We start from the raw sequence: 15,084 nt of genomic DNA, 5'->3' as shown, positions 1-15,084 counted from the left end.
CCCCACCCACCCACCCCCAACCACCCACCCCACCCCCCCCAAAGAATGCATGGTAACTCCCTATACATTAAGTATCTGCTGATGTTGTCTCCCTATCAAACATCCATGGTGTAATATGGCATTTGAAAGGAAATGGTTCAAATCACACCTTGACCTGAGGGTGCTCTGCGACACCTCCGGTCTTATGTCACACAGGAATCATTATCATTCATGAGGGCAACCTGTCAGACAGGTCGTCTGAGCCATCCCGATATAATTATGCAACTCTGATGAAATGCACTTGTTCAGCTAAGTCTTACCAGAACATCCACCAAGTATTAGGAGACTCAAACTCATAAAAAAAGTTCCCCTTAAAAAGTATGGTATCTACATCATGCTACTGTAATTGTCACAATCAAACCAACAAATCTGTCCCCTGTACAGCATCACTTCCAATGGTAAACTAACTGAATGTGCTACCAACTAGCAGTGTGTGATTGACTCTTCCTAAAAGGCATGAAGCCAATACGGTCAGCAGATGCAAATGGGAATCACCTGTTCAAATAGTCAAGCATCAGCCCAGCCGCCCTTTGATACAGCAATGCACGACTGTGCGTGCGTGTGTTTGTGTGTGTTGGCAGAGGCAGTAGCAACAAGTCCGCCGGCTTTGTGGCTTCAACAGTGGCGGCTCTTTTTGAACGTGGGCCCGGCTCTGTGCCTTCGGCAAGCTGCGACAGGAACAGCAGCTCATCTCTCCTGTCAACACAGCTTGTGTTTGCCAAGAATCTATTTGGCCGCGCTGTTTGGATGTGTGCGCGTCTGTGTACACGCCGAATAAAAGAAAGTGGTGCATTTTTTCCCCTTTATTCTAGGAAGGAGAGAAGCTAATGACACACACAACACACGCCCCTCGCTTTACACAGCAATGACCCGACATGTAGGTAGACACAAATGTCACGGGGCGGGGATCTCTTTGAAGATATTCAGACAACTGGCAAAGAACAGGTGGTTTGGAGAAATATAAGAGCAATTAGTATGTAAGGATTCAGGCCTGTCAGGAGTGAGGAGGGTTGTGGGCACTCTTATGAGTTTAGGAATGTGGGAAGTTGCTTACATTAAAAAGGTCACCAACTCAAACCTCCACCCGTTAGGATTTGGACAGAGGAGGGAAAGTTAATGATAACACCCCATCCTCATTTAGCTCTCAAACTACTCCAGAGGAGCTGTAGAGTGTCACGGTGAGTTTTAATAAGAAGCATCATCTAGTTTTAAATAAAGGTTAAAACGGACTTAGACATTATGAGCAACAGTGGAACTCTTTTTTCAAAGTAACAAGTAGTACTCAAAGCTTAAAGCAAATAGCCTCCTGGGAACAGGATGTGGCTTCCACTGCGGACTGATCCCTAAACGCTACATGAGTGTGTATTAGTTTGTCAAGAGAAACACTGTTGAGCCAGTGGCATTTGACCATAAGAGAACAGGAAGCTGCAGAGGATGCGCACGCACGCGCACACACACACACACACACACACACACACACACACACACACACACACACACACACACACACACACTCTAACTAAGGTGAACAGAAGTGTGGGGCTTTGGTGTTTGGGCTGTTGCTGGACTATGGAGAGAGGAAATGGCTGTTTCCCTTCTCCTACGACAGCTTTATGGATAAATTGGTCTGGATTATTAGATTTAAGTGAGCGCGCAAGGCCGTGTGCGCCAATAAAGCACCTGTTAAAACAACCTTGACCCGGGAGAGTTAATTGTTTGCAATGCAAGGAGATATACCGTAGAGAGGTCGACATCACTCAAGTCAGAGGAAAGTAAGCAGAGATGTTACAATTCCACTTGTGTTGACATTACTCAAGTTTCCATTCAAATTTAGCCTAAAGAGAAAAACGGGAAATAAAGCGCATTTCCATCCGCCATTGTTATGTGAATATTAGGAGTTGGGGTGCGTCACGAACAGCTGGTGGTGCTAATTCTCCAGTCGGGTGACATTAAACCATTGCCAAGAGACCAAGAAGAGGACAGAACAAGATGATGTAATTAGAGAACCATTCAAACCTCAAACTAATGAAAACATGTGATGGGAGTATGGGTAACATAGAAAATGTCTATTTCATTGCTTTGCTTCCCAAGTGGATTTGATGCGAAATGAGGTTAATGCATCACTGAGAGCACACCAATACCATAAAAGCACTCCGTCAGTGTTGTCAGTTACAACAGAAGCTTTGCAAGGGCTAAGTATATTTGTCTTGCGATTTCACAGCTGTAGGAAAATCACAGCTACACAAACCATCACCTAAGGAGCTTAAAGCACAGGATCAGAGCAAGACAATGTCAGAGGGCGAGGACAAGACCCACTGTGAGCCAAGACAAGCGAGGGACCAAACCGATGGAAAGAGTGATGTGGACTGAGAGTATATAGTAAAGAACAACAATGACAGGAATGCTAAAGTGGAAAAAGTACAGCAAGCTAAAAAATGCAAATGAAAACCACTTAAAATTTAAGAAAGGAACGATGGGCTAGTGGTGGTGGGGACTTAAATTAGGCTGGGTATAACATGAGGACATGCATCCTTTACAGTTGCAGACAACTGAAAAAAAACAGTTACACTCCACAACTGTAAAATGCCTAAATAAGAAACAGCTTGGTTTAGAGCCTGGACTTATCATCCAGCCTTGTGTTTATGGTTTTCAGTGTGGCCAATGAAACTTAACTCACCTTCAAACTAAAATGTTTTCTATGCATTGAGTGAAGCAGATGGGACAGAGTGAAAAGTGGAGCACTGAACAGAACTGTAACACGAGAGGAAAGAACAAAACGTTTCACATCTGCTGGGTTACTACAGGTGGCTTTAAAGCCCTTCAGTGTAAACAAACACGGCGCTCTGTCGGCCACATGTAATACAGCCAGACAATCTTGTCACCAGATACATTTTACACCGGATTTCAAAGTTTTGACCTATTCTCATGTGTTCTCCAGAATAATCTCATAATACGGCTGGAATGACACAGATGTCCGTCCTTCCTCGACAGGCAGCCATCGTACAAGTCAGCTCTATCTGTCCGTCTTTGATGTTCGGGGAGAGGACGACTCAGAGGAGGTGGACTGGATTCCGGAAGTCAGACTTGAAGCAATTTAGAAACAAAAAACGGCAGCCCCGAACTGCTAACGATCACAATTAAGGCTGTTCTGGAGGTCGTTAGCACTGTGTACATGTTAGACCTTTGAGTTTACAAGTTGCAGTGTTCCACATAAGTGCTCCACAGAAGAGGAACCATTTCAGGAAGAATGTTGAAAATAGCTGGTAAATGCCAAGATGCACAGCGGGGGGGGATTGCAGTTTCTAAAGTCCTAGAGGTAAAATTCTGTAAAGCTTTGGTTATTTTATGGTCTTTTGTTAGCCAGGAATCTGAAGCATTCGCCAATTTGCCTTTGCTTTCCTCGACACATACCAAGACCTCTGCCCTCATTGAGGTCACGGTGGTTTCTCTTTTCCTGGCCTCTCATAGGTTGTCCAGTGTGTGAAACCCTCGTCTCCACACTCCCATGACGGCCAACACTTGACAGCACTGTGACTCTGAAGACTTGCATGTTCAACATGGTCTCACTGGCAGGGCCTGTTGGTATCGGACTCAAAAAACGAATTAATCCCTCCGATGACCTATTTCTGACGTGTCAAAGTTCCCTGAACTTGCATTAAAGCTTAATTAACCCAACATCCATTGCATCAGAAGAACACACCACTAACAGGAACCCAGAGTACAGGTCTGAGTGTTGGTCATTATAGGGTAGGTAGGTGACTCACTTTTGAAACACAACACTCATGGTAATCAGTGACATCCGGACCCTATGTTAGTCACTTGGATCATGTTCAAAATCCATGTTTACAAGTATGTAAATGTTTATGAATGCACGTATGCATGCTACTTTGGGCTTCTGCACAGATGTTTGGGCTTAAAATCGAGACATATAGCTGTTATTTCTATCCTCCGGTGCGTCTTCAATGAGTTAAAATGGCATGTCTGTAAACTGAAAAACACAGCGATCAACGGTAGGAAGCGCTTCAAAACAATATGCAAGCAGGAAGGAGATCATTCGGGAATTTGTCAGGGATGTGAAGCAATGGGCTTTTGATCACGTCTTGCTGAATTTCTGCCTTTGCCTAAGAGATGTGAAATGTTTTTAAAATATTGGCTTCACCACAATATTGTGATATTTCTGAACCCCTAGCTGCATTTCTATTAAAAGGAGAAGCCCTCTCTCGCTCAAATTGTTTCCATCCATCATTGATCTCTCTGGCCTGTAGAGAGCAGGGAGAGCTCCTGTAAACAAACAGGAAAGATAGAACACCGGCACTCCACCTTCGAACCACTGTTTACCGCCGGCTGTATATCCTTCGCCGGCTCTGTTTGAAAATATCCCCGCATATACAAACAACTGCGGCCGCGTGTGCATGAACCGTGAGCGAGTGCCGTGCACGCGGGCAAAATCGAGAACTATACAAATAGGTAAAAACAAGAATATCGACAATTGTGTAAATTGTGTTTGAGCACATTTGTAAACAGCATGTAACTGGGCAATCAACCAGGCGGCTGCGTATGTGGGGTCGGACTTTACAGCGGAGTGACAAAGTCGAGTCGTAATCACGTAGACCTGCGGTGATGAGGGATTAGGGAAGTTGGAAGCCCTGTGACGCTGCAGTATAGTAATTGTATGTGTTGTAGCAGGACACAGTCAGCGGGAGAGCTGCAAGTCTAAGATCTGATGAGGACTAAGGTTAGGTTTGCAAATCTGGACTTGTGCGTGTTTGAGTGGGAGTTTTTGAGGTTGTGTTTGTGAGAGTGTACAAAACACGAAATAAATAACAGATTGGGAAATCGCCTCTCTAATTTGTATTCTGTTCAACCATCCAAGACTGCGCTGTAGGCATTTGAAGAAAAAAAAAAAAAAAAAAAAAAAAAGGGCACAATAGCACAGGAGACTCAAGCACTCTCACAACTGGCCGGATGAGTCACTTGCGGCTGCACAACAACATCGCACCACCCAAAATACACTTTCTTTCATAACCACAGAAGGAGAGTGAAAAGGTTTTGCATCCCTTGCAGCTGCGAGTGTGCACAAAGAAATCCCAAGACACGTAAAGGCTCCCGACAGACAGCTAACCTAAGTTACATTACGTCTCCCTCTGGGACGGACTAAAATGGAAATGAAGCAAAGGGAGCCGTGCTTGCTGCTACTTGGTGAGGATTCCCTGTTGCATATCCCAAAGTATGTGGGATCACTCTCACAAACCAAGTTGCCTTTTATTGATTTAGATACCTGTTGTCTGGTAATAAAGGGGGAAAAATAGTAAAAAATGAATTCTCTATACGTCACTTTTTGGGGGGGAAAATGTCTCCGAGTTCCCAGAAGGCACATGTACATACAAACGTCTTCATGTTTATGTTTCCACTGCATGGTGTGAGTCTGATACAATGGAGCTAGGATAACAGCCTTTTAACGGGACTTCAGTTCCTTTCATGTTGTTGCTAAGACGGAAAATCCCCTTTCCATAGTAAACAGATGTTGTTGGCCCGATAACATGTTTTTTTTTTCCAGCATTTGTCTCCGTTTTTATGCTACTTCTGTGCTCAAATCTACATGACACTCCTTTAGAATGAGTAATGGGCATGATGTGTAGAATAACACGCTTTTAAATCAGCACATAAGTGCTATAATATTTTAATTAGTTAATCTAAATGATCATTTAAATGAACCTGACACCTGCTACATAATATGCATATATAACTATAACAACATAAAGAAGGGGACTTGCAGTCGTTCTTAAACCATCTGACTGAGCAACTGACCAAAACTGCCAGTCTTGCAGCTCGGATTCTTACTAGCGAGGCTAAAAATGGTTTGTGTGTTGTTTTTATATCAGCATATGTATTTATGGTGTATGACTTTTCTGACAGCGACGTGATTAACTGAGTTTATCTAGTAAGCTGTAATTCAGATGATCCTTAATGTCATGCAAACATGTAAGTGGAGTCAATTGCACAGGAAAAATGTACATACAGTGGTATATTTCTATGTTAGTAAATTAACTATTGCAGATGTATACAAAAATAATTAAGAGAATAACCATCTCTTCTTCCATATCATCGTCAAGGCTCTGACCTTCCATGTTCCCTGATTTTGAACCTATGAGAAACATTCTTCCCTCCTCAGCAGATCAAAGAGGGCCGAGTCGGACGCCAGGGGCCAGATCAATTATCCGCGAGCAGCCATTTCCACTGTCCTCTCCTTCTGACATGCCAGAGAGGTCTGGGCCCTATCAAAGGCTGAAGGGGCCATCAGCTAGCCAAGCAAGCTATTTTCCTCCATTTTCCTTTACTATTACCTTCCACTGCTCATTTTCTTTTCCCCAGCTATTATCCCTTTACCCTATTTCCCTTTATCCTTTCCATCTAGCTTTCCTCTATTTTCTCAACCTTTAATCCAACTTCACACTATCACTTCGTTTCAGCTTGACATTGTATGCCCTTTCCATCCCCTATTATAATGGTATTGTCCTTTCCACTTTGTGTTTTCTCCCCCCTTCCCTTACTCACTTGATTTTGACAAATGTCACCTTGTAAAAAGCCCAGCTGGCAGGGGCTCCCTCAAAGTCACACATCTGTGCTGGATAATAAGGCAGGTTTCCCCAATTCTCCGCTGCCATATTAGACAGAGACATTCCTCACAAAGAAAGAGGTAAAACTGAGTTTAGATATTCTGCCTGTGTACAATCTTTAAGGATTTTACAAGTGTTTTTTTAACTGTTTGGAAACCCCTGGTTTAGCCCATTTGCTCCAACATACACACAGCGTCTTTCAATTAACAAAATTTGCAGTTTTAAACCTTTTGTGTTATTTTAAAACATATTTCGTGATTCTTAAGCGCCCTAGGAACGTATTCATAATTTAGATAAAATAATGCCAAAGTACTGTATGAAATAAAAAAATATATTTTTTACAAATCATTAAAAGGCCACTAAATTCCAAATTTAGAGCATATCTATAATTACGCAGTTGACTCCACACAGCTCTCAACATGGCGATGGCTGAGACGGCGGCTAGCAGGTAAGGGTGCTAACAGTGTGCATCAGCGTTATGGGCGCAGTGCAGGGCAGCAGCGATTAGCTAGCGAGTGGGGCACACACACTGTGACTCACATGCACTAACATGCGCACACGGCCGTCCCGACTACATTAACAAAGCAAAGACGCTCTGCTTACATCACAGAAAGGGAGACATTTGCTGCACAGGAGACCATTACTCCACCATATCTTTACATAGACAGTAGTTGTTTGCTGCTATAATAATGCTCTGAATTTGGAATTTACCACCTTTAAAACTGCATTCTTTGGAAATAAATATAAATAAATATATATAAAAAAAGATTTGTAGTAAATGTGCTAAAACGTGTAAGTATGGTTCTTTAAAATATGAAAATCTGTATTAAAATATGACAACCTTTATTTGAATGACTATGAAGAGCTTTTACTGTCCTGGAGTTGAATGGACTCAAAATAATCTCAAAGAGATACTTGAGACTGTTCAACGAGAACAATGTGAAAAGTGCTGATGAGAGCGTTTTTAGTGTCAGTGGATAAAGAAGGACACAGGAGTCATTAAATAGGACTGCCTGCCTTCTGTACTTAGACAGATAAGGGAAAGTCAGCTCCGTCGTTCAGTTTGACCCTTGCGATTAAGAGGCCAACTCACATCCACCGCGACAATCATACTGTTCTGAAGGACACCCAAAAGATTTGTCAAGTGTAAATTAATCACAGTGGAAACAGCTTATTAATTCCTATGCAAATGCCGTTTAAATAATTTGCTTAAATACGTGACAAAATATGGAAAAACATTTTAAAAACGGTGGTAGGCGAGCGTTATTTGTTTTGCTTTACTTCCTTGATACTTAATTGCCTCACAGACAGTAACCCATCTGCCTTCCAGCTGGCTACCTGAGGCTGGTGCTGCATGCACATTGAAATCAATGAAAAACAAAATGCGCAAAGGCAAAGCATCTCTGCATGCACCGCACACCCTGCAGTGACACACAGCTAAACAGAAAACAGCATAACCTCAACTCAAACGAGCCCTTGGTGACGGAGAAGGCAGAAGCATTTGCAGCAAGCCTATAAATAGCGAGGTTGTCCATTGTATTACTTTGCTACTTTGTAATAGATATACTAACGTTGACTAGATGGCAATCTTCATGAGAAATAATGAAAGACTCAAGATATAATAATCATCCACTTATAGTGATCAATTTGACCCAGATGGACGTGATCAGTAAAAGCCGTTTCCACTTTATATTTACTAGTTCAGGAACATCAGAACATGTGAGAGCCCACGTTAAGAAGGGAACTCTCAATAATATCATGAAGAAAGAGAAAGTAATTGCCAAAGGAAAAAGAAAAAATGCGTGAGGGGTATTTCTCAACTGAATTTTCCACATTAAGCATTCAAAGCATCTAAAACATGCCCGTTACAGAGTAAAAGATTCATGTTGTTCTCCTAACTCCTAAGCCATTTTACATTTCCACACGAAGGAATGTACAGAATGTGATCACAGGTTAGACTGCTATGTTCTGCTGAAACAAAACGCATACCTCAGACAGACACCCAGAGAAGTAGAAATGCTCTGCAGTGTGTGAAGGTGAAACACATACAAGCATAATGTGAAAGAATCCTAAATTAGAAAGAGAGCCTGATGAAGCGCACATGAAAAACATTTGGTCGTTCAGTGGCTGTGAGGTGCCATTCCTTTACCTGTGTGTGTGTGTGTGTGTGTGTGTGTGTGTGTGTGTGTGTGTGTGTGTGTGTGTGTGTGTGTGTGTGTGAGAGAGAGAGACATATGGTAAAGATTGTCACTTTCATTCCTCGATGATTTAAAAAGCATTCTTACCAGTTTCTCCTTGAAGACCATCTGTCTGAGCCACTTGAAATCCAGTGGTTTGAAAGCGGAAAAGACGAATAGTGAATCTTTTTCATAGTTGTCAGGCTTCTGGATAGCTCCCTCTGGATAGGTGATCCTAATGGTGGTTTTGGTCCCCACGTCTTTGCCATAACCTCTTACTGGAGCTTCATTCAACCTGCCCGCGCAAAAAAAAAAAAAAAAAAAGTGAGTGGAATTTTGTGGCACAGAAGTTAAGCACCTGGGAAGTTATTATCGATTCATCTTCTACCGTTTATGCACTTAAATCAGGTGTTTTTTGTTTTTTGAATATGGATGTATTAAATATCACAAACGGTATAGTTTCCTTCCTGTTGGTACTGTTTTTCCTTGTGTATTGTATAGGTTATAAATTACAAATTACTCAGTCATTCATCTTACCTCACAACGACATCGTAGTCGTCTATACGGGAGCCCAGAGACTTGTTGAACAGGATTCCCCCATTGCCCACAATGATGCATCTTTTACAGCCGAGACTACAGGGCAGAAGGGTCCGTTAGTGACATTAGGAAGTGATTGAATAGACAAAACAGGAACACCCGTTGATGTGGGTGAGTAGCAACAATTACCTGTCCAGTTCCAATCCAAGTCCATAATTTTTCATGGCAGTTAAAATGATGTCTATGATTCTCTCTGCAGAGACGAAACAAAGAAATAACCATCATGAGGGGACAATTGAGATTACATTAATTTGTCACGCACACAGCACGTCTTACATGACCGTACTAGTTGTAAATACTTGTGTAGGTTATTTTATTGCCCACAGCAGTTTATTTATTTATACATGGGTGGATAATTGCTTTCTTGGCAATGAATGGGAGACTGGATAAATACAACTAGTGTCAATTCTCGGTCAGAAAACAATCGTCAGGGTCCGTCACTGGGGCAGTTGAAAATCACAGATGAGGTGATGTCAGCTAAAAATGGAAATGAAATATTCGAAAATGTGAAACTGAGGGAATTGCTCCTTTAAAAAGACAAACAAACTGCCAAGGACTTGGACATACCACTAGAGATACAGCAATCTAGGTGGTCTTAAGACCGTTGGGAGAAGAGAACACCTCTCTCCGTTTATTCAGTCGCAGATAAGGAGTGACCAATCGGTCCTCAGGAATAGCAATGATGGGATTATGGAGAGAAAAAAGCTGCTGTGTTCTTGAGAAGTGAATCTGGGAGAAACAGACATACAGCGTTCCGGATGGTATGCGTGTGTGTGTGTGTGTGTAGAAACTCTCCCATAAAAGCACTCAGAGAGGAATGCTGTTTTCAAACAAGCACATTCTCCTGGTTAAGTGGGCGATGTTGAGCTCGTCTCCCTGCGTGGCCAGCACCCTTCCGATCGCAGGGTGAGAAATGGGGATGTTTAGCCATAGCGCACATTCCTGCCATGTTCTGAGGAGCATTCTGCTGGAGTCATGCTCCCTGCATTAGATATTACCTGCATTTCTCTCTTCCCCTGACCATTTGTAGGCCTCTCATACTTCGCTCATACATAATTCATAACCATGACATTCTAAATGTGCCGATTCCATTACAGCTGTTACTATCTATGATCCACGTTACATTCGTAGTAATGCAGGAAGCACCATAGAAGGACTACTTGGATTTAATAATGGCAGTTAATCATCTTTGCTTTATTTGCATCCCACCTGAAAAAAGTCCCCGCTGCGTCACATTGTTAAAGAATGAGAGGCATTTTCATTGCCCTCTCCAGTTCACTTAATCGAATGGCCATATAGCACATACTCTTAAAAAAGGGGCCAAGAGAAACAGCGAGAGTAAAGGGAGAGTGAGAGCAAGAGGGTTTAGACCGGGGCCTCAAAGCAGTTTGTGAGACATGTTACAGCCCCATTCGCCCTGGCTAACGACCCTAATGATTAACCTGTCGAGGAGAGGAGAGCAGAGCAACAGCCCATTGTTTGGATGTGGTGTCGATGTCTGGCGTCAAGCATCACCCCGAGCAGCATAAACACGAGGCCGAGGACCACACCTGGATCCAAGCGGGTGAGAAGTGAAAAATCACAATGGGCAGGACTCTCTTCCAGAGGACGACATGGAAGCTGATTATTATAAGTACCCGGGGTAAACATTTCAGCTAAGTATGTCTCGTGGTAGAGCTAAAGACGAATGGCTGTAGGTTCAGACATTGGTCCAACGTGGAACTCTTGAAATGACAAAAATCTTTACTGGTAACACTTGAGGTAGGTCGGAAGCATCGCCTAACACATAATCACAGACCCATTGTTGGGAAGCGTGTAGTCTAAACAATAATAATGAATCATATGATGAGTGTATCCATAGAAAAAAAGGTTAAAAGTTGTTATCCGATTGATCAAAGTACAATGACTAATTTATCAAGGATGTTGATAACTGAACAATCCTGAAACACAGATCATCTTTATTTCATTGTTGAAGACTGAAAATCTTTTGGCACCAGTGTGCTATGTCCTTTTGGCTGAATCATGTTCGTCCTAACCATATTTCAAGTTGCATAACGGGGTGTGTGTGTGTGTGTGTGTGTCTTCAGGTGGTGAGCAAGTGAGATGAAAACAAATATCTGCACAGAAAACCAAATGTCTCTTCTGAATCAGCTGACAAGGGCACAACTTCACTTGCAAATAGTCCTACAAATCACACTTCAAGAGGTTCAACACACTATCGTCAAAAGCTTTACCGTGTTTTTGCAAGACTCTTCGTTGACATTATTTTTTATGTATTCATACTCTTGTGCACCTGCTCTTGTCTCACGTTACAGAGAAGATAGAGCAGTGAACCACATCAACAGTGTGATCACATGACTGAGGCAGAGCTTGTGTAAACATCATAAGTCTGGTTATGTTGATGCAACAATATTCACAATCAAAGTGAATTAAACATCAGTGCAATCTGCACTGCACTAAATTAATGTCAATATCTGTGATGCACATTTTGATATATTTCAATTTATATACAGTTGATGCAAAACATAGGCTTTTACTCAACACTAGTTTGTTTTTCCTCTCAGACCGAATCAACACAGCTTTACTGTTCTCGACTGTGGTTGATGTGTGCCGAAGATACCTCCACCACCACTCCATGTTCCCAATTTGGAATCCTTTGTGGCGTTCTATTCAAGATCCACACGTATCATCTCTCCACATGAGTACCACTAAAAAGGAAACCCGACTGCCATTGCAGTCCATTGAGAAAACAGAAACCAGGTGTAACACTCACACAGGGAGTGCTCTTTTGATGGCAACTGAGACTGTGTGTGTGTGTGTGTGTGTGTGTGTGTGTGTGTGTGTGTGTGTGTTCGTATGACAGCGGAGAACCTGCCAGAGGACAAAGGTAACATTCACTGTACCTTCTACTTTTAAGTATTGGAAAATATGTGGCAGAGCATGTCATTGAAGCCAGCTTAATGTTATCTCTTCATTTCCCATGGCATTGTGTTCTAGTTTGATATCTGAAGTGCTGGAGTGTGTTAAGGTCAGGGAACAAGTACAAGCACTGTGAGTGGAAACATTAAAGTTGGAGTGTTGGGAGACATACGAGTTCCCTGGTCCCAAGATAGAATTCATATCACAACAAATGAATATCACTGATGAAGTTATTATTATGACAAACACAGAAGCCTGCAGTGCCTACACTGTAAATACAATGACTACAATATATGCATACATTCTGACCTATGGGCATGGTACAAAAAGAGGGTTATGAACTCAGAAGGTTAGAACTCTGAGCTTGAGGCTGAAAACCAGGTGAGCCGATCAGTTGCAGAAAGCACATTAACTAGAGAACTATGTAAACCATCATTTGAACCATTAACAAATGAATGTACCAGCTGCCTATACGTTTTCCATTGGTCTTTGCTATAAAAGGTTTGATAAGAAATTTGCTGAACAAATCTATCAAGTATTATGCCAACCAGGATCCGGATCCAAAATGGAACCAGCTAATGAAACCCATTCTTACCCAAAAGACGAACAGCAGCAAAGCATGGATGATGCAAAGTTTAATTTCTTGCATTAAAAAGGCTTTTATTTAGACATTGCTTCCGGAATTTCTAATGTTGGACAGCAGGGGTTTTCAAAAGTAATCCAAAACTTTGGCAAATCATGGCAAAGGCTAACGGTGACTAAATGTAAGCTGTGATGGATTACCCATCTCACTTTCTCTCAACTCAGGACAAGGCAGAGTAATAAACCTGCCCATATTCTGCCAAAAACACCAGCCACCACCAAATGATGGAGAGTGCAAAGTGGCAGGACATTGGCATTATCCAGTGCTCAACCATCAGAGGCAAACTGATGAGAGTTTAAAGAGAGCAGGTATTTGGACAAAATAACTAGCTTGGTTTCATACCTATGAGTCCACATCTTTGATCCATTTCAGCAACTCACAATGGAGCAACAAAATGACAATTCAGTGTCAACTGTTTGTTGAGGAGTCTCACAAGTTACATCACTGATGTAGATAACAGTATGAGGAGCCAGCTGATGAAGGGAAGAAGTTTGGCAGACCTTACTTTTTATCTCATCACCTTTTTTGACGTGTCAATTGGAAAATTAGACCAAAACTGTAAATCATCTGGGCAATATTAGAAAACACACATCTGAGCTTGGTATTCTGAGAAAGCACTGCAAGCAGTAACAACTGTAACATGCAGGCCCTACGAGCTCCCACACAGCATCTAAACCTCGGAGATACAGCCGCACTAAGAACAGTGCTGGCTTTAACCAACATGTCTGCACATCAGATCAAAAATATGATTAGAAGTTATGTTTTTATGTACGTCATCCTCGACTACATTGTTCAGGAAATGTACAGTAGATGTCGCTCGTGGAAGACAACGGATAGAATGAGCTGTTCTTACCTTGTGTTTTGAATCCAAATGGAGGCAGGTAATTGCTGACTTTTGCCAAACGTTTGAAGTTCCGATCAAGAAACATGGGTGCTAGTTTCATGAACCTGCAACGAGACAAAGGAAAGAAACGGAAGGAGAAAGATAAGTTATTTATTTTGTTGTGAATTCCCCCACCGGACCTTTTTTTCCTCTCCATAGAGAGACGCTATGGCTTCCAGAAATCCCTGCTCCACGTGGGACAGTAGGGTTGATGACCTGGGCAAAGTTTAAGCCACAAATAGATGAACAAAATCACTTGTTCCACAGACATTAATCGAACAGCATCCCCACCTCCTCCCCTGCTAAAGGCTCCCAAGCAAAGACTGCACACACATTAGCAAGGAAGCTAAAATCTAAGTGGGTAATAAAAACGGAGAGGCAGGGAGCGAGACAGAAGGCGGCTGCAGTGCATAACCCATCAACATAACCTCTCCACCCAGGCCCACATCACAGCTGACTTACAGTTGTGATACTTCTGCTGGGACAATACACTCATGCCAGACTGCTTTTCCTCAAATGAACCGAATCAGTGTGTAAAAAGTTGGTTACGCCTTAAGTACGAAATAGTTGTCTTTGCCCAAGACAGAACAGACAGCGAGAAGCAGGTCATTCTTCCCCAATCAAAAACGTACTGAGTTTGATATTGAAACAGTGTTCTTAATCCCCTGTGAACCGCTACCCCCAGCATTGCCTCTTCCTTATCATGTGTGCCTGTATGAGTGTGTCCCACTGTGATTAATTGCAGCTCTAAAATCAAAAGAAGCCATTTCCTCTTAGTAACGCCCGCGACCCGAGTGCTGGGCTACGTGCCACTTCTGTAAGTGTGGCTCCACGATGAATGTGTGTTTTTATGACCTGCTGTCAAACTGGGGAGGGAGGGGAGAGACAGCCGCTTCTGTTGTCTCTTTTCTGACGTTAACATGCATGGAGCGCCATGTGTTTCCGTGTCAAACCTAAAATAATCAATCAGGAAACACACACACACACACACACACACACAGGCGCCTTGGAGAGATATATATTGAACTGGTGTGTATTATTTTGTTTGTGCAAGAAGACAGTTACAGAGATTAGCAGAAACCAGACCACCTGCAACATAACCATTGCATCTTGCTGAGGGGCGGCTGGCTGTGTCTCTCTCTCTCTCACACACACACACACACACACACACACACACACACACACACACACACACACACACGGGGAGGG

The 15,084-nt window shown here is 42.5% G+C and overlaps 1 protein-coding gene across 6 annotated transcripts in view; it reads right to left on the bottom strand.

Annotated features, from left to right (window-relative positions):
* The window catches only part of st3gal3b (ST3 beta-galactoside alpha-2,3-sialyltransferase 3b), a 43,690-nt gene that overhangs the window by 9,513 nt on the left and 19,093 nt on the right, over positions 1–15,084 (bottom strand). For all 6 annotated transcript variants that reach the window (XM_031854561.1, XM_031854562.1, XM_031854559.1 and 3 more), the window contains 4 exons: positions 13,846–13,940; positions 9,560–9,623; positions 9,371–9,466; positions 8,942–9,128 (listed from right to left, as the gene is read on the bottom strand). In XM_031854561.1, the coding sequence (XP_031710421.1) occupies positions 8,942–9,128; positions 9,371–9,466; positions 9,560–9,623; positions 13,846–13,940 (442 nt within the window). The remainder of the gene's footprint in view (positions 1–8,941; positions 9,129–9,370; positions 9,467–9,559; positions 9,624–13,845; positions 13,941–15,084) is intronic.

Source organism: Anarrhichthys ocellatus, unplaced genomic scaffold (genome assembly GCF_004355925.1).
Source record: "Anarrhichthys ocellatus isolate YVR2014 unplaced genomic scaffold, GSC_Weel_1.0 scaffold15, whole genome shotgun sequence".
NCBI classification, from domain to species: domain Eukaryota; kingdom Metazoa; phylum Chordata; class Actinopteri; order Perciformes; family Anarhichadidae; genus Anarrhichthys; species Anarrhichthys ocellatus.
The sequence above is the reverse complement of the archived record's forward strand: the minus strand, read 5'-3'. Positions and strand labels throughout refer to the sequence as shown.